Genomic DNA, 18,760 nt, shown 5'->3' with positions numbered 1-18,760 from the left:
ATTATGAAAGGAACAGATGGAAGCAAGGAAGTTGTTTCCATTGGTAAATGAGTCTAGAACTGGGGACTTAGCTTCAAGATTCAGGTAAACAGATTTAGGATGGAGTTGAGGAGAAACTGCTTTTTCCAGAGAGTAGTAAACCTGTGGAATTCTCTGCAAATGGAATCAGTAGAGGGTACCTCATTAAATGTATTAAAGACACAGATAGATTTTTGCAGCATGTGAAATAAGGGTTATGGCAAAATGGTAGGTTGATGGAACTGATTCCATAGTCATAACAGGCATGATCTTATTGAATGGCGAAGTCAGCTCAATTGGCCACATGGCCTACTCCTGCTATTTCTTATGTTTTTATAAACATTTTCACATTTACACAAACATCCTGAAAGATATAGTAGCAGCACTACTTAACTGAAACGACAATATTTTGTATTCTTAAAGGTGCAATGTTATCAATAAAAAATAATGTATACTCACCAGGTGGAGGATTCAAGTAGACACTGTTACATGTTAAAAGTTTCTTAATGAATTGGAAGTATTCCAAACTATACTGCATTCTGTTGTGCATAAATTGCACATTCTGTTTCCGTACACTTCGCTCAATGACAATTGGCATTTTTATCTGGTGTGGTTTAATGCTGATCTCCAGCTCAGAGATGTACTTAATTAATTCATTATCTTTATCTAATGTGTCCATTCGTTCATAAAAAAGGATGTAAGCATTCCACCATCGTTTTTGTCGCCTGTATGACATACGCTTCATCATATGGTCAAACACTTCACCCATGTATTCACCACCAAAACACTGGTTTTTCATCTCTTCATCGTCATCCATTTTGCACTCTGTTACATCACCATCATCAAACTTGTACCACTTGTTTTTTTCACCATCTCCACCATTTCGCTGAATGATATATGAATAGTAATGCCCACCGCTGGCTTGACCACTATGCACTAGCACACCAACTAGTCTATATTTAGTGCTACCAGGCTGTTCATTATCTGGCTGGTCATTCTGGATCAACTGATTTTCTGGGTTGATGTCATCTCCTTCCAGTTTGGCAACTCCAGCCACTGTGTATGGTTCCATATCTAGCTCTCGAGGAAACTCAAAATAGTCATTGAACTTAATTGCACATTCCCTTTCCCAGTCATAATCAAATCGCTTGAGTTGAATTGCTAAAACTGGAGGCAACTTCTTTATTAACAAACGCTTCACTGTATCCACCTGAAAAACAGAAAACATTGCATGACAATGGATTTATGAAAATCCTGCTACTAAATATTGAGAAATTTATGCCCCTGACAAATCCAAAGAAAAAACTTGGACAAATCACGATTTGATAATATTCTACCACTCCCACCCCCTCCTCCTGAAGCGGAAGCTCACATTCCGCAGCATTCATTAGTTGTTACCAGCTGTTTCACATATTCAACATGTGTGAAGAGATTATTCAAATAGAAGACTCACTAGAACCAAATTTACTCAGGATTTACTGAGGTCTTAAGAGATCTTTATATCATCTTTAGTCATGTGACATCCCAGAGGACTGGAGAATAGCCTGTGTTCCTCTGTTAAGAATGGTAATAGAAACAAGCAAGAAAATTGGGAGATAAGTGAGCCTTATATAAGGAAAATTATTTGAGAAGATTAGGGATGGGATCCACTTGCATATTGGCAAGCTTAGATTTATTATAGTTAGACAGCATTTCTTTGTGCAGGGAAGGTTATGTCTTATAAAGTTGGATTGAGACTTTTGAGGTGACAAGAATGACTGATAAGGGCAAGGCAGAGCAGTAGATGCTCTATACACAGACTCTGGTACAGCTTTTGAGAAGTCCCTCATGGTAAACTGATCCAGGAAAGAAGGTAAGTTTGTTTATTATCATTCAACCATACACATGTATATAGCTGAATGAAACATAATTCCTCTGGGGCTGAAGTGCAAAACACAGTGCATTTAGTCACACACAGCGAAGACAGTTCCCGAGTGGCATGGCCTTAAGATTAATAAGTCGTCATAAAGTGCTAGGGTGCATGTTTGCATAAAACAGTATGATGTTAATGGCACTTAAAACAAGCAGTAGTATTACAAATGTGAAATAACAGCAAAAAAAGATGAAGTGACCAGTGGGAATGAGAACATCTGAGAGTTGTGGAGTGGGTGGGACAGGCAGAATGGCATTCAGATAGGGTGTACATGTGTCTGACAGTTCTGGTTCTCGTGCTGTAGTACCTTCTGCCTGTTGACAGGAAGTCAATAAGAATGTGGGCAGGATGGGAGGGGTCTGTGACAGTGCTTCTGATATATGTCTTGAATGATGTTTCAGCAGTCTTCACTCTCTGTTACAGGGTCTTGTGAGCTGATGCATTGCAATTCCCATACCAAACTGTGAAGCAGCTGGTCAGGACACTCAGAGCTGCTTCAGTATAATGTGTTGAGAATTGGGAAGGGGCAGGGGAAGAGAAGGTGGAGGTACTGCTGTGCTCCCAGCTAGAGATTGTATTAAGGGACCAGGTGAGATTGACAGAAATGTGCACACCAGTACTTGGTGCTCCTGACTCTCTCCACGGAAAAGCCAGTGATATGCATTAGGGAGTGGTCAACCTACACCATCCTGAAATCCGCAATCACCTCCAGTCTCGTCCATGTTTTATGTATGCTCATACGTACATACACACACACGCGGTCTAGATAAAAATGTAGGCAGGCAGGCCGATTAACAAGATTGGAGATGACACAAAAAGTTGCAGAGCTGTGGATAGTGAGGGAATTTGTTAAAGGATTCAGTAGGCTAGAATACTATCCATTGGAAAAGTGGGCAGAGGAATTGCAAATTTAATGTGGACAACTGTGAATTATTGCAGTTTGCAAAGTTAAATGCATGAGGAACTTATATGGTAAATGGCAAGACCCTTAGAACTTTGATTTACAGAGGAATGTTGTGGTTCAAGTCCAGAGCTCCTTGAAAATGACAACACAATTTGACAGGGTGGTAAAGAAGGCATGTGGTGCACTTGCCTTCATTAGCTGTAGAGTTAAGTATAAAATCAGTAAGTCATGTTGCAGCTGTATACAACTTTCTAAGGGCACATTTGTTCTGGTTATGGATGCTTTAGAGAGGCACAGGATGTTTCCTAGGATGTAAACTGGATGAGACTTCTTTCTACTGCTTTCTATGATGCGGCTTCAGTTAAACATGAAACAGTACACAACAGGGACTGTCCCTTCAGCCCACAATGACTGTGTCAACCATAATAATTTAAACTATCACAAGAGATACTGCAGATGCTGGAAATCTTGAGCAACACAGAAAATGCTGCAGGAATCTTTACACTTTTCTCCTTCCCCAAACCTGCTTGTACTCACCTTCCTTATTATGAAGTTCTATAGCATTAAAACTGAAATTATTGTATTTCCAGCTGCCTGTCATACAATAGATAATCAAATGCTACATCAAAACAGTTCTCGCAGTTCAAAGAGAACTGGACATTTACAACCAGGAAACTATTTAGGAACATCAGCAAATTAGATATATCAAATAAAAGAGCAAAGTGCTTTTAGCTCTCTAATAGTTGAGTTGCGACTGTTTGTAGCTCATAATTTGCATTAAACTTCTTTAAGCAAAGCTGTATACATCTTGGAGATAAAAAAAAATTTCTCCAAAATAATAGCATCCTTACTTCTTGTTTTGGTGAATGAAAAGCCCTAATCCAAATCACAGGTATTCAATGAAAGAAAAAAATATGATGGTAATATAGTGATGGTAAATGTACTAACAGTCAGATCCTGATTTTGATACTTGAGGCACTCTGGCTATCACAAAAGTTAAAGTGATTATTAACATTAACATTACATTTTAAAAATTCACTATATATAATTTATATATATTCACACACACATCAAATGTGAAATACTGCCACCAAGTGAGCTCAAATGCACAGATGCTGTGCAGCTCTGACAGCTGACAGAACTACAGAATTTCTGTTTTTGCACTAATTATTTTAACTTAATTATTTAACATAAATATATACTTACTGTAATTCAGTTTTATCCTATATTTATTATGTATTCCATTGTGCTGCTGCCGCAAAGCTAACAAATTTCACAACATATGCTGGTGATATGAAACCTGATTTTGAATACAGGCTGAAGAATTTAGCCTAATAAAATTTGAACACAAAATTCATTACCTTTTTGTTACATTTCTCACAATGATATGCATTGGCACCTTCCAATAAATCTCCTTTAACATACTGCTCAAGTGAGTCAAGCAGATTTTGATGATTTCTAATGTCAACATTCAGTGTTGTGAAGGATTCCTCACATTCATACCTGAAAGAAAAAAAATTGTAATCAATATACAATCACTATTTAGAAAAATGTCATTTTTAAAACTAGCATTCAGAATATACACAAAGTTCCAATATTCAAAGTCTAGATCAGACAAAGAAAAATGTAAAATGCAGTATTTGGGTATCATTTGCAATTTACTGCATATCTTTATGGTATGATACTAGTGGTAAACTACTACAGTTCATGTGATATTCCCATTATTCATTAGACTAATTTTTAAGATTTGACCTTTAAATGAAGGTTTAAGTTGATACATCAGGCTATCAGACTTCTGAACAACTTGTACAGGAATTTATTGGTATTTGTTTTTCTGTTGTAGGCAGCTGAGTGTGCAGATTTCGTAGGTGTTTTGAAGATGGCATGTTTCTACAGAGTAATTTAAAGATAATACAGATAATGCATTATCATGAAAGAAAAATTCGCAGACTGAAGTAGAGGATGGCTCGACCAGTGAATCAACCTGTTTCACAGAGCATCAGATGTTGGAACTAGTTGACCCATTGATTAAAATCACAGCTTGCATGTCAACCTATAGGACATGCATGGAGATGAATTTGTGAGAGCATGAATCTTGAAGATTGTTCATAGTCATTTCTTGATTGACAGAGTGAAGACTTGTTTTTCAGTTGACAGCTGGTCTTTTCAATCTCATCTGTCCTGTGCAGTCTTGTCTTGGTCATTCACACCCATGGGTAGAATATTGGTTGGCAACTTCTCCTCTATTCTTGGCCTCAATGTGGTGAGCCACAGAGTTTGGACAGCAGGTGGCTTTGACAATGCTGAAGAATTCACAATGATTACTGGCCAGTTGCTGGTTTGCACTCTGCTTTACACCAAACAGCTGTTCTTTAAGCCACCAGATTTTTTTTTTCATGAATCTTTGTCGTTAGGTGGCTGCAGTGTTATTTTTTTCTCTACTCAATGGAATTTCAATTCTGGGGAAAAAAAACTTTTTGCGGTCAGATTAGTACTGATCTTTTGACTGTTTTTAAACTATAGTTTACATTTTCTGTTAGAGGAGTCAAGAATATCTTCATCTACTCTAAATTTGGGCAGTGCAGGCTTTGCTGAAACACTGTAGCTCATGTTGCTTTGAAGTAGTCAAGTTATCTGTGGAGCCACCTGACAAATGCTTTGTGCTATCCTTGAAGTCTTTGACATGAAATTTCTTGTAGCAGTAGTTCAGTTATTGATATTGTTTTTGGGCCATGCTGATCTAAATAATCCAGCAAATTAGTTGGAATCGAAGTCACTGGCACATCTCAAGATATGAATAATACACACCCCTCAATCAAAAGATTGCATAATCTAACAGGTGCCAGTATCAAGATGCTGAGGTCTTGTACTCTCTGATGAAAACGAATGTTGGTGATTAGACTGTTGTGTCATCCAAGTTTCAAGAGTATTCCTTGACCAGAGTTAGTTTCCCCTACTCATTCCTTATTTATCATTCATAATTGTGTCTTTTATGATCTCTGCATTAAAGTAATTTAAGACCACCAATCTCCTCATGGGAACTGGTACAAGGCTTCTCTTTTCTCAACATTTAAACAGGATTGTTGCTGACCAGCATTCATGCTAGACTGACAGAGGGTCTTGGTTCAATGGCAAGGGGATCCAAATGACTCACTTCTGCTCATCCAGCCATGAGAAAGACATGAGCTGCTTCCTTGCAGTGACAAAAAATCTGCCTAACAACCAGGAAATGATGCACTGGTACACTGCAATCTGCTGAAAGCACATTGCAAGACTGTACAATGCAAATTGGAAGATGTGCCAGGTGTCAAACCAGACCCTTGCCAGGAATCAGGATGAAAATCAGTATTGGCCTCAGCTAGACCTTGGATAAGGGTGAAAGAGATTCAAGACTGGGATGATTGAGTGAAAGGGATAATGTGTGGGAGTATGAGAATGAAAGTGAGATTTCATCTCAGATGTGAAAGTGCCTTCAGTATTGCCAAATGCAAAACTCCTGTTTAACTTGAATAAGTTTTAAGAAATACTGAATTGTTAAACAAACTAAGCTTGATGCACAAGATTAGAGTTGCTATTTAGTGATCAAAGCTAAAACTGCTGCTTCTCCCTATGACTGAAGGGAGGACAGAAGCAGAAGTTTCTGGATGATTTTTATTTAATGTGGTTTGTTCTTATTTTTTTTCTTCTGCCAAACTCTTTCCTGCTTCTCGTAATTTAATTTGGCTTGAATTAACAATTTCTTTCATGTGTATTGTCTGGTTAAGATTTTTACTGCTATGCTGTAGGCATTTCATTTTAGAATTTTGTAAAAGTAGTCCATGCTAGACCCTTGTTTGGTTTTGAGCTGAGATAAGAGGCTTTGTTGTTCACCTTAGAATGTGGTAGGATGGGGAGCATCCTACTACATTCTGGCACCTGTTAACTGATCAGGATGGTAGAATGGGGAGTGCTGGGGGGAGAGGTCTTTGTTGGCGGGAGCTGGGAGAAGACATGAGGGAAGATGGTGGAGGATGCTGTCCCTGTTGCACAAGGTGCTTTGTGCAGATGAATGACTTCGAGGAGGAAGGAACAATACTTCCGTGGGAGAGCCCGTTTTGTCAAGATGGATTTTGAGCGCTATTTGGAAGGTAGTGTGTGCTTTCAGGCAGATTGAGGGGCCAGTGCACGAGTTACAGACAAGTTCAAGATTTGAGTTCCACCATGCACATGTGACTGTTCAACTATACCGGCCATTTTTGTTTTTTTTCTTTCTTTCCTTTAATAACTGCTTGCTTAAGCTAGCATTCACACAAACCGGGTTTTGGGTGGGCGAGACATCCCAATCTTACAGATTTGGTAGGACCAAAGTTATATATACTCCAGATGTATGAAGCCTAAGAAAGGTGGGTTTCTCGCTGCAGAATCCAGTGGCTGTCAGCAAGGGACTAAGGAGTTACATCTCCAGAGACACCCAGTAAAAGGGGGTTTCACATGCTTTTGCTGATTTTTCCCCAGCTCCAACCTAAGATTTAATTATTTGTTGACCAGTCATTCACCAATGTGCCAGATTCCTTCCGAGCTCAATACAATTCCAAAGAGTTTATAGCACATAGATCGCAGAAAATGCCAAGAATAATTATTTAAAACAAAAATGCTACACTATGCCTCCTGCTAATTCCTGGTCAGTACTTAAACATTTGCATTTTGCTATCTAGCAGATCTGATCACTTACACATTCCCACGATGTCAATGAAGGCCTTGCCAGAATCAGCACTAAGCACAGTTAAAAATATTGATCTGCCAGATTAATGATGAGATAATACAGAACTGCAGGTGCCAAACAACAGTAACAACATGCAATAGGTAGAACTCTGCGATTTCACACCAAATCCATTAGATCGAAGAATTACAGTTCTACCATGCCTAGTTATAAATGTTGGTGTGTAGCGAGACAATCAACGGGAAATACTGGCTCTGAGAACATCCACATCCTCAAAACCCGAGGATCATAGCATGTAATTGTGAAAGACATGCAAAAACATTCACAGCTGTGTCTAGTCAGAAGTGCCAAATAGATGGTCAACTTTGGCTTTCTCCTGAATTCCCACCTTAGCTAATTACTGGCTAATCAGGACAACTCTTAATTATCGACAATACAACGGAATTTGTCATTGATATCGCTATCAAGTTTATTAATTACATTTACTTATTAATGATCAGTGTGACCACAACCCAGCTTTAAGATTTCATCAAGCTTTGATCCATATATGGATCAATGAGCTAAATTCCAGAGGTGAAAGTGATACCTTGAGATCAAGGCAAGGTGTGGCATCAATTAGACCTGGTTAAAAGAAAAATGGGCAGCAAGAAGAAAATTCCCTGACACTTGGAGTCATAACTTGCAGAAAGATAGTTATGTATTATTGGAGATCTAATACCCCTAACTCTAAAAATTCTTAAGGCCAGCATCCTAGGACAAATCAACTTCAATAACTTTATCAGTAATTTTTCTTAACATAACAAAAATTCACATCAAAGCCTGCTCAAAACCTATAAAATATTTGGAATTCTACAGTTCCATTCTGAGCATGTTTAAAATAATGCCTTCTCAAATTTGGACCTTCCACTTCTGTGAGAATTTTTGTGGAACAATCTTTCATTTAGTTATGACCTTATGTTAGATAACCAAGGAAAACAAAAATTGATCTGGATGGAAAACATTTGAGAATGGAACTGGTTGTATTACTCTTGCAGGACTAGCTCCTTAAATCAATAAGCCCTGTGCCATAATGATTCAACACCTTGCCATGGTCTTGCATGTTGTTATATGTTTAAGAATAAAATTCATAATTTAATTATACACTAATATGCCTCAACACAAATGCAGCCAAACAGGACAAACCTTTTAATTAATGCAATAATATAAAGAAACAAAAAAGTAATGTTACTTTGATCAGTCAGTGACTATTATTTATTTCAACTGCAATCTCCATCACTACTGAGTAACAGTCTAACAGGCATTTTCAGTTAAGTAATTTAAAAGTTCACCTGTGAGGACAGCCTTGACATATCTTCTGATCAGCAAAGGAACCACCAAGAATTTTGCTGAGCATTGTTGTATGGCCAAGAGCTTTCAATGCTTCATCCAGGCTATCTACTAATGAGTTGAAGAACTCCAAAGCATCATGCTGTTCTCGCAGATTGACTGGTTCACCCCAAAGCCTAGAGTTACAAGTAGAAAAAGTGATACTTTGCCTTATATTAGACAAGAAGACTCTTTGATATCGTGTTTGCTTCAGATTCACTAATTTTACACTATGGTTATCCCAGATGCAGCATTCAGTCCAAGTTAAATAATCTGCTAACAATCTACATTTTATGTGCACATTTAATTCCCATTTCCTTTAAAGAAGTTAATACAATGTTCATGCATTTTAAAACTAAGATGATTACATTTCCTCTTTAACAATGTCAACAGATGTAACACACTTCCCAAATTTCCTTTCAGGAATTAGGTTTCAATACTAACATTTTAGCACAAGGAGTAGGCACACCCTTTAAACTACACACCTGAATTGTTTCCAGAACCCTCTAGGCACATAGTACTGCAATCTGGAGGCAGCCAAATGCCCAAAAATGACCTGAAGATGTCTCAGAACACCAATATTGTACTCTTTCCGATCTTCTGTTTTTCCAATTACTGGTTTGTCATAATGGTGGTGGTAACTGAAAACATCATCTCTAGGATCAACATTACTCTGCAAAAATATCCAAATAAAAATGCTAAACAATGTTGAAATAAAATTAACAGAACTATTAATAGAAGGCATCTTTACATTTGTAACAAAACTATAAATAGTTAAAAACTTGTTAGAAATATTTAAATCAAAATGAGGTTTATTATCATTGATGTATGAATTGGTTTCATATTAAAGATCACAGTATTTGAAAACAGAAACTAAAGTGTTCTTGATATGCCTGCTGGACAGTTTGCTGAGGGTGTTACTTCAGTTATCTACCACATTTGAGTTCTGCCACAAACAAAATTTCAAAATGTTGGATTAGCCATTCAAATCAGAACGTTTTTTAAAAAAAATAGTGCATCTGCATAAATACACTACACTGCATTTTTAGGGATTAAAAATAACATATGGAAGGAACAAGATGGCTACAGTGAGGGGCAAATTTACTGTTGGATACAAGGAAATAAAATAAGGAATGACGAACTAGATTAAAAGGTTGGAAAAAACAGTAAGAACAGCCATGTAAAGTTTTGCTTTTAACTTAATTTCCTGAAGTGATATGCATGAAGGAATTATTTGACCAATAATAGTTAAATTTTAATTCACGGTCCTTGCATGCAATAGCAGTTTTAAATAACTCAAACATTTAATTGGCAATTACTTTGCAAATAAAGAACTCTTTACAGCATTTTTTAATCAATGGTAAAGCAAAGTGTAAAATTCATTTTTGCTAAGCTACCTTGGACAGAAGCTTCAAAATGTACATATATGACACATTCACCCCTCAACTGAAATTTCTGAATAAGCCATTTGTTATTTTGATCATAAAGAATCTGGCCAAGAGAACATTCGATTATTTTAATTTTAGTGTAATTATTGTGTTTACAAATGCCTGAATTATTTCCTATACTTTAAGTAGTTTGTAAACTTCAGTATTGAGACTCGTTTTCTCAAACAAGTTTTAACCTAACTGAAAAGGATAGTAACATTTAAAAATAAACACAACTAAATAAACATTTGAATACATTTTCAGCATTTTGTAGTTACCTAACAAGTTCAATAATAGTTTGGGTACTGAAGCATAATCTACCAAAAGAAAGATAAAAAAACATTAATTTTGATGCATAAAAACAGTTGTTTTTAGTAGTTACCTCATTGTCCTGCTTTTCATCCCCAGAAGTATCATCATCAACATCACTACCAGTGCCTTCGATAGTAAGGATACCATTTCTAATAGCTGGAATCATATACAGCTGTTGAATAACAGAATTCATGTAACAAGTAGCACCAGCATTCTTTAACCCCACAAATCCTTTTGATGGACGTGGTCCCACTGGTGGCAAATACTCCCACTCCGTCAATGCTTCGCAACCTAAACAAAAATGCCAGCAGTTAATACTTAATAGGTACTGCAACTATTTAAAATATATCTATCAACAGTTTGCAGTTAAGCAATTTTTAAAGTAAAATCAAAATTAGACCATATAATAATTTTGTTTTAAATTCTGGACTGGAAGATAACTAGAATTTGTATTTCTATCCAAATGGCAATATGTTTAATGAAATTTGAATGGTGGTTCTTTGAAGAAAAATAAGTAGCAGGTTTCTTTGAAAGTTCATTTCAAAATTAAATGTTTTAAAATCTAAGGTCAGAATAATTGCAAAAACATTAAGATTTCTGCATATATAGTGGATTCCGGCTGACTGGGCCATGGGTTAATAGGGGCAGTTGCTTACTGGGCCAACTCTGAAAGAACAAAAACACCATGCCACTTAATTGGGGAAGGAGACTGTTGCCAAACAGTTTCTAACTAGCTTCAGTTGCGCGCACTTACAAGGTAGTTAGACATTACATCATGCATAGAGTGAACAATTTTTAAATAGCATCAGTTGTGTGTGTTTGTGTTCAAAGTGGGGTGAGATTTGTCAGTTGTTGAGAAATAAGTAGCAAGACAATTCAGAACTGCTTTACTCACTGGATTTTCAAACATTCGGGCTTGGAGATGCCAGAACTGGCCAGAAGGGAAAATGAAATGATTTCACGACTTCAACAAGTACTACAAAGAATTTGAAGGTACTGACAATCATCTTGAATATTACAATGAAAATGAAGATTTGGAGACTGTGATCATCAAAAGGATTGTATGAAGGCAGTACATTATATGCATTAAGTGTCTGCGCTCATTTTGTTCATTTACAGCCAATCAAAAGAACACGGCAGAATACACTGGATAAATTCCTCTGTCGATAACCATAAAGAACCAATATAGTTTTATAGTACTGTAGTAGTATTGATAAGTGTTCTAATTTGTTCTGTTTTTCATTTAATTACATAAATCTGTTACTCATTTAAATGGTAGCTAGTCTTTTTTTTAAACCTTTTTAACTATTTCCATGCAACTTCAGCTAATTGGAGCAGCTATGTAACTGGGCCAAATGCAGAGGTCCTGATATGTCCCACTTAACTTAAATTCACTGTATTATTCTAGCTTTGGTGTGATGAATTGGCAGAGATCACCCTAACACTTTGTGATGTATTGGAAGCATAAAAAACCTTTTTAATCAGTAATTTCCAAGTTGACACTGCTCAACAAACAAGTAAAATAATTTATAAGTAAAACATCAAAATTGTGCTACCATTTGATGGCAAAACAAAGTTTACGATGAATAAAAGCCACACTGAGGTTCATTAATGTTCTTCATCTTAAAATACAAATCAGTGTGTAATGACTGTGATAATATTAAACAGATTATGCATTTAATTTGCGATTCTATTAACAAAGCAACTGAAATGTTTTTCATACAACTTTGTTGTAGTCACTATGCTTTTTAATCCAACCCACAGTGAAATGTATCCAGGCATTTAAGATATTTCCATGCATTTTCTTTTGCTGAGATTTCATGCATCTTAGCAAGAAATGTAATGCTCAAAATATTCTGAAACTCTTAACCCACACCTGATCTCCCTCAGCACAGTCCTGTATTGCACTGCCCACTCCAACACACATACTCTACCACTGAATTCTATTGTTTCTATCATATCATTTCTTACATTACAGTAACTCAGATGTATTTAAAAATTCACTCAAACTACAATTTGCATATAAAGATATTCATCAGTTAAGAGCTCAGAAAGAAACAGGTTTCTTGACTAAGCATATTTGGTGAAAGTTAGGTTCCCTGGTGTTACAAATCATAAGATTATGGTGGTTTGTTAATGTACAATACCAGATTTAAATGAACAGATAATTTTATATAAATTATCTAGTCACAAAGTAACCAGTCTAAATTTATTATTTAAAATATCCACACCCCGGGAAGTTTTCATGTTTTATTGTTTTACAACAAAATTGGCTTTTTTGACACTGATCAACAAAAAAACTTTCATGTCAAGTGAAAACAGATCTCCACGAAGTGATCTAAATTAATTACAAATATAGTTGATTGCTTAAGTATTCACCCCCTTCAAGTCAGTATTTAGTAGATGCACCTTTGGCAGCAGTAATAGCCTTGAGTCTGTGTGAATAGGTCTCTATCAGCTTTGCACTTCTGGACACTGCAATTTTCTCCCATTCTTCTTTACAAAACCGCTCAAGCTCTATCACATTGCATGGGGAATGTGAGTGAACAGCCTTTTGGACTCTGACTTAGCCGCTCCAGGACATTAATTTTGTTGTTTTTAAGCCATTCTCATGTTGCTTAGGCTTTATGCTTGGGGTCATTGTCTTGCTGGAAAACAAATCATCTCCCACATTGCAGTTGTCTTACAGACTGCATCATGTTTTCCTCCAAGATTTCCCTGTATTTTGCTGCATTCATTTTACCCTCTACCTTCACAAGCCTTCCAAGGCCTGTTGCAGTGAAGCATCCCCACAGCATGATGCAACCACCACCATGCTTCACAGTAGGAATGGTGAATTTTTGATGGTGTGCATAATGTTTAGTCCGGTGGCCAAAAAGCTCAATCTTGGTTTCATCAAACCATAGAACCTTATTCCAGCTGACTTCAGAGTCTCCCACATGCCTTCTGGCAAACTCTTGCCTACATTTCATGCAAGTTTTTTTCAACAGTGTCTTTCACTTTGCCACTCTCCCATAAAGTTGCGACTGGAGAATCACCCGGGCAATAGTTGTTGTATGCAGTCTCTCCATCTAAAACCACTGAAGCTTGTAACTCCTCCAGAGTTATCTTAGGTCTCTTGGTGGCCTCCTTCACTCGTCCCCTTCTTGCACAGTATCTCAATTTTTGAGGACTCTCTGCTCTAGGCAGATTTACAGCTGTGCCATATTCTTTCCATTTCTTGATGATTGTCTTAACTGAACTCAAGGAATATTCAATTTTCTTGTATATATCTCTTGACTTGTGTTCTTCAATAACCTTCTTGTGGAGTTGCTTGGAGTGTTCATTTGTCTTCATGGTGTAGTTTTTGTCAGGATACTGACTTACCAGCAGTTGGACCTTCCAGATACAGGTGTATCTTTACTACTATCAATTGAAACAGCTTGACTGCACCAGTGATGATTTGATGTGAATATTGGAGGGGTGTAAATACTTCTGCAATCAATTATTTTGAGTTTTACATTTGTAATTAATTTAGATCACTTTGTGGAGATCTGTTTCACTTTGTCATGAGTCTTTTTCTGTTGATCAGTGTCAAAAAAGCCAAATTAAATCCACTGTGATTCAAAGTTGTAAAATAATAAAACATGAAAACTTCCAAGGGGGAGCAGGAAGGGGGCTGTGAATACTTTTTTATAGGCACTGTATATCAATACCAGGAAATGAAATAAATAGTTCTGAAGCGCAGTCACTGTCGCAATGTAACAAAACCTAGAGCAAGCTATTTATATACAAAGAGCAATAATTAGATAACCTTGCTTTTAGTATTGAGTATGTGTTCATATCTTTGTAGTGGGCTTGAATTGAAAACCAGCTTCCACTGAGCTTTTAGATTTGGAAGAAGATGGCGCCAGCAAACAACACAACCAAAGGTGACGCTCTTCAGCCAGATCACAAAACTACTTCTTTACTACTGCTTCTTTCAAATTCAAGTCTGCTACTATCAGAAACTGTGATTTACATTTTGATCATGTATTTTCAGAGTCATTGAGCAATATGGCGCTTCACTTTATCCGAGAGAGTTTGATGAGGTTTGAAGCAGTGTGTGGCCTCAAGACTGACTCCGTTTTCCACTGATCTGAACATTGAGAAAGACTGAAATCAACACAAATGAGAGTGAAAGGCAAGCAGGCGTTTAGCATCGCCTGCCAACATTTGACCAGTCTCTCTCTTCCTCTTTAGTTCATGTTAGGTGTGCTTCTGGCCAGTTCCTTTTTTAAATGGTATTTGGCGCAATTTTGATCAGGCCAGATTAGCTCTGTGGCCTGCAGTCAACGAATGACAGCACTAAAAAAGAAATGTACTGAGCACTTCTACACTATTTCAAAGACTCTGTGGTTTGATGTTTTATATTGTGTTCCTTGCTTGTTTTTTTTTGCTGTTTGTGCGATTTGTTCATTTTTTTGCGCATTGGGTGCTTGATGTTTTCTTTGAACATGGTGTTTTTTTGTTTTGTGGCTGTCTGTGAAAAGACTAATCTCAGGTTGGTATACTGCATATATACTTCTATAATAAATACAATTTGAACTTTTGAACTTAACCTGAATGCACATCAAATCCTGCAACTAATTTTCATATACCTGCATAATACATGTCTGTTATAGTGTCCACTATTTGTTTGAGGTTTTGCACACAACCAACAGCCAATGCTACCAACAACTCAAAACCAGCATTGATTGCAGCTGGTGCACTGCAGACAGGAATCGCTTGTTCAGATGGCAGCTCTCCACTCTTCTTGTACTGTAGGTACACATTAGAGGCTGGAAATATGAAGTCATCTATCAGTTCCTACAAAAAAACAGAAAAAGATAGATCCATTACTTAATGTTGTGCAGGATTAATTATCATACTTTGAGGACAAAATAGCACATTGGAACCTTAGTTTTTAAAGTCCTTTACATTTCTTTAAATGATGTCAGACAACTGCACAAGTTTGTGTTAATGTTTTAAAGATGCTGTAGTAAAGCTTACAATGTCCAATCAAAATAATCTGGCAGTTGCACAAAAGTTTGAAAATGCAAAGCAATTTGTAAATGGAAAATATGGAATTTATTTGGACATTGTAATAATCCCAGTGAAGATTATTTCATAACTGTTAAGTTCACTTTCTTGATGTGCTCCAAAATTACAAAGACCCCACTTCATTTTCTCTTGACATAAGGAACAGAAACCTCAGAACAAATATTTTAGGAAAAGAGACATAAATCACTCAACGAAACGACCACAGTGTCTGGCTTCATCCTTCATGTTGGTGATAACGGTAGCAGCGTAGAAGAATATACTTACATTTCAGAGAGTTGCACTCTTACCTATTCCCCGATCAAAACAATCTTAAGGTTTGACTGACATTGGTTTACTAAAAAATTACATGAAATATTCACATTATATGTATGTAAGTTAAATATAAGATTGTCAATAGATACAAAATCTCCTGGATGGCCAATGATATTGTGGAGAATTTACTATTATATAAATAGTAAAATAAAAGCAACTGCTCAGTCAAGGTTTGAAAGCTATGGCATAGGTGAAGAGGAGAAAACCTGCATAACAAATACATTATTTTTATGGTATAACATTACAAGGGTATACACCTGTAACAAATTATGTATTATCTTTCATAACGGGTATGAATTCCTGAAAATATTTTTGTGACAGGGCAAGTTTTTGTAGCAATTTGATTGCACATTTAATGTTAAGGGTTCAAGAATTTGTTTTGTAGACATCTTCTCAAACAGTCTCATAACTTTGGTCTAAATGTGGACAAAGGAGTTGAATGGCAGAAGTGAGATCCTAACAAGTCAGTATATGACCAAGTATAGCTTAAGGAATAATAGTAAATTGGAAATGGTTATCAACGGTAAATGAGAGAAAAACTCGTCCACGTGCTGGTGAACTTCCAGTGATCAATCAGGAGTTCTTTATCTGTTTCAATAGCTCTCACTCCATCAATGCTGGAAGTAGGGATGTTCATTTATTTTTACTTTCAGTTTCAGACATGGCTCCTTAGCTAATGCAGTAGTTCTGCAAGCAGTGGGTCCAAATAACACATACCTAACATCAAGCCTTTGGGTAATAAAGTAGTATGTCATATTCATACCACAAAGTCTGCAGCAATAACCATTTCTCTTTGACTTGTTGCTAAATAGCTTTTTTGTGAAGTGTTTGATGATTAATCAGTTAAGACCAGTCATTTATGAACTAAGTCTCTTAGAGCTGGACAGATGTTGGGTATTCTTTGAAGGATAACGTCATTATCTCAATTTCCATCATCCATAAGACACAGGTCTGTGTAATTGAATCCTTTCTTGTAAGGGAAACACTTGAGAAGTTTGATTATGCAATACTGAGCAGCTGCTGGCTTAAACTCTATTCACTCCTCTGCTAAGTGCTCCTTGGACATAATTGCCATCCACAAGATGCATTGCAACAACTCAGCAAAGCTTCTTCAAAGGAACCTTCAAAGTATACTACCTGTAAGGCTATAAAAACACTTACTTAGTTCTCCTCCAAGTTGCATATACTTGATAGCAAGTATGTTGCCATTGATTCACCACTATTGGTCAAAGTCTGTAAATTTTGAACCCAAAGCTCTGAAAAAACCAACCATATCCAATTTCTTCAAACAGAGGAGGAGTTGTGGAACCATTACATTGAAAGGGAGGGCAGGCTTACTGGACCAGGTGGCCTACTCCTATGTTGTATTCTTGCATACTTTCTCTCTCCAAATCACCTTTGAAACATGTTATTTATCTCAGATGACATGTAGCTATAATACCTCACAACTTTATATATGAATTCCAAGTATTTTCATATCTGAAGTTCATAAATTATCCAGGCAATAAGGAGCAGCACACAACTTAAAAATGCATGCTGAGTCTCAACATGTATCTTCATTTAAGGTTAACATTTTCAGTCGTTGGTGCAGAAATCTCTTAATTTTATGACACAACTCACTTAGTTGCATTGTAATTGAAAAGCAAAAGAACAGTGCAGGGTAAAAACATAAAATAGAGGTAGACTACTACAGACATATCAAATCAAGCAGCATCTTTGCAGATGGAAATTATTAATGCTCATGCTTTTCATATCAACTGGAAATCTGAACAAACAAGTGTTTTTAAATGTAGAGACAGGAGGGGGTTGAGGAAGAAAGAACAAACTACCTGTGAAAGGGTAGACAAGAAGAATTAAGATAAGTTATGGCCATCTGTAAGAGGATGTGAAAATCTGATCATTGTAAAATTCTGCCTGGAGGTGTGTTTACATTGACTTTAACAAGAATAGAGGAGTAAAGGAATGTTGGAACTTTGAAGTGTGGAATATGACAATTGCTGAAAATTTCAAAACAAAAATACAGCTTTTCTGCAGCAAGCTTCTGATATCCAATTCTGCTGTTACATTTAACTACTTCCACTTGAAACACTGCTTCTGTTCCAAGATGCAATTTAAGATACATTTTATCACCTCTTGTAGGTCCAATTTAGTTAAGCCGCACATTAATTTGTACATAATTACATCTCCCGTTCTTTTTTAGTTAGTTAGGCCAGGGGTCACCAACCTTCTTTGCAACGCGGGCCGGTTTAATATTGACAATATCCTTGCGGACCAGCTGACCTGGGTGTGGGGGTGTTAATCACGACCAGAATATAGGTAATAAGTCAACTATAAGTCACTTATAAGTGGCTAATACATTCAATTTGTTTCTAAAAGGGTTTATCTAACGAATTTAATATTAAACACAGCGCATATTTTCCTTGTATGAACATATGAAATCATTGCAGCACACCAATATCGCTGAATCAGTGAGAGCCCTGGGCTCATTTCCCTGCAACAAGACCGTCCCATTGAGGGGTGATGGGAAACAGTGATACTCGAAGGGGATTCCTCACGTCCAGTCTATTCAGCAATTTAGTTGTTGCATTCACTACAGAAAACCCTGCTTTGCAGAGATATGACGTTGGAAATGGAAGCAACGTTTTCAGTGCTTCCGTAGCTATCTCAGGATATTCAGCCTTGACTTTGATCCAGAATGCCGGCAGAGATGTTATGTCAAACATACTTTTTAGCCCACCATCATTTGCAAG

At 36.8% G+C, this 18,760-nt stretch overlaps 1 protein-coding gene across 4 annotated transcripts in view; it reads right to left on the bottom strand.

Annotated features, from left to right (window-relative positions):
- usp9 (ubiquitin specific peptidase 9) overlaps nucleotides 1–18,760 on the bottom strand; it is a 269,594-nt gene that overhangs the window by 34,824 nt on the left and 216,010 nt on the right. For all 4 annotated transcript variants that reach the window (XM_059968262.1, XM_059968261.1, XM_059968260.1 and 1 more), the window contains 6 exons: nucleotides 15,257–15,464; nucleotides 10,708–10,928; nucleotides 9,384–9,571; nucleotides 8,862–9,035; nucleotides 4,196–4,337; nucleotides 478–1,228 (listed from right to left, as the gene is read on the bottom strand). In XM_059968262.1, coding sequence (XP_059824245.1) covers nucleotides 478–1,228; nucleotides 4,196–4,337; nucleotides 8,862–9,035; nucleotides 9,384–9,571; nucleotides 10,708–10,928; nucleotides 15,257–15,464 — 1,684 coding nt within the window. The remainder of the gene's footprint in view (nucleotides 1–477; nucleotides 1,229–4,195; nucleotides 4,338–8,861; nucleotides 9,036–9,383; nucleotides 9,572–10,707; nucleotides 10,929–15,256; nucleotides 15,465–18,760) is intronic.

This window comes from Hypanus sabinus, chromosome 4, assembly GCF_030144855.1.
Source record: "Hypanus sabinus isolate sHypSab1 chromosome 4, sHypSab1.hap1, whole genome shotgun sequence".
Taxonomy (NCBI): domain Eukaryota; kingdom Metazoa; phylum Chordata; class Chondrichthyes; order Myliobatiformes; family Dasyatidae; genus Hypanus; species Hypanus sabinus.
Note: the sequence above shows the minus strand (reverse complement) of the source record. Positions and strands in the feature narration are given on the sequence as shown.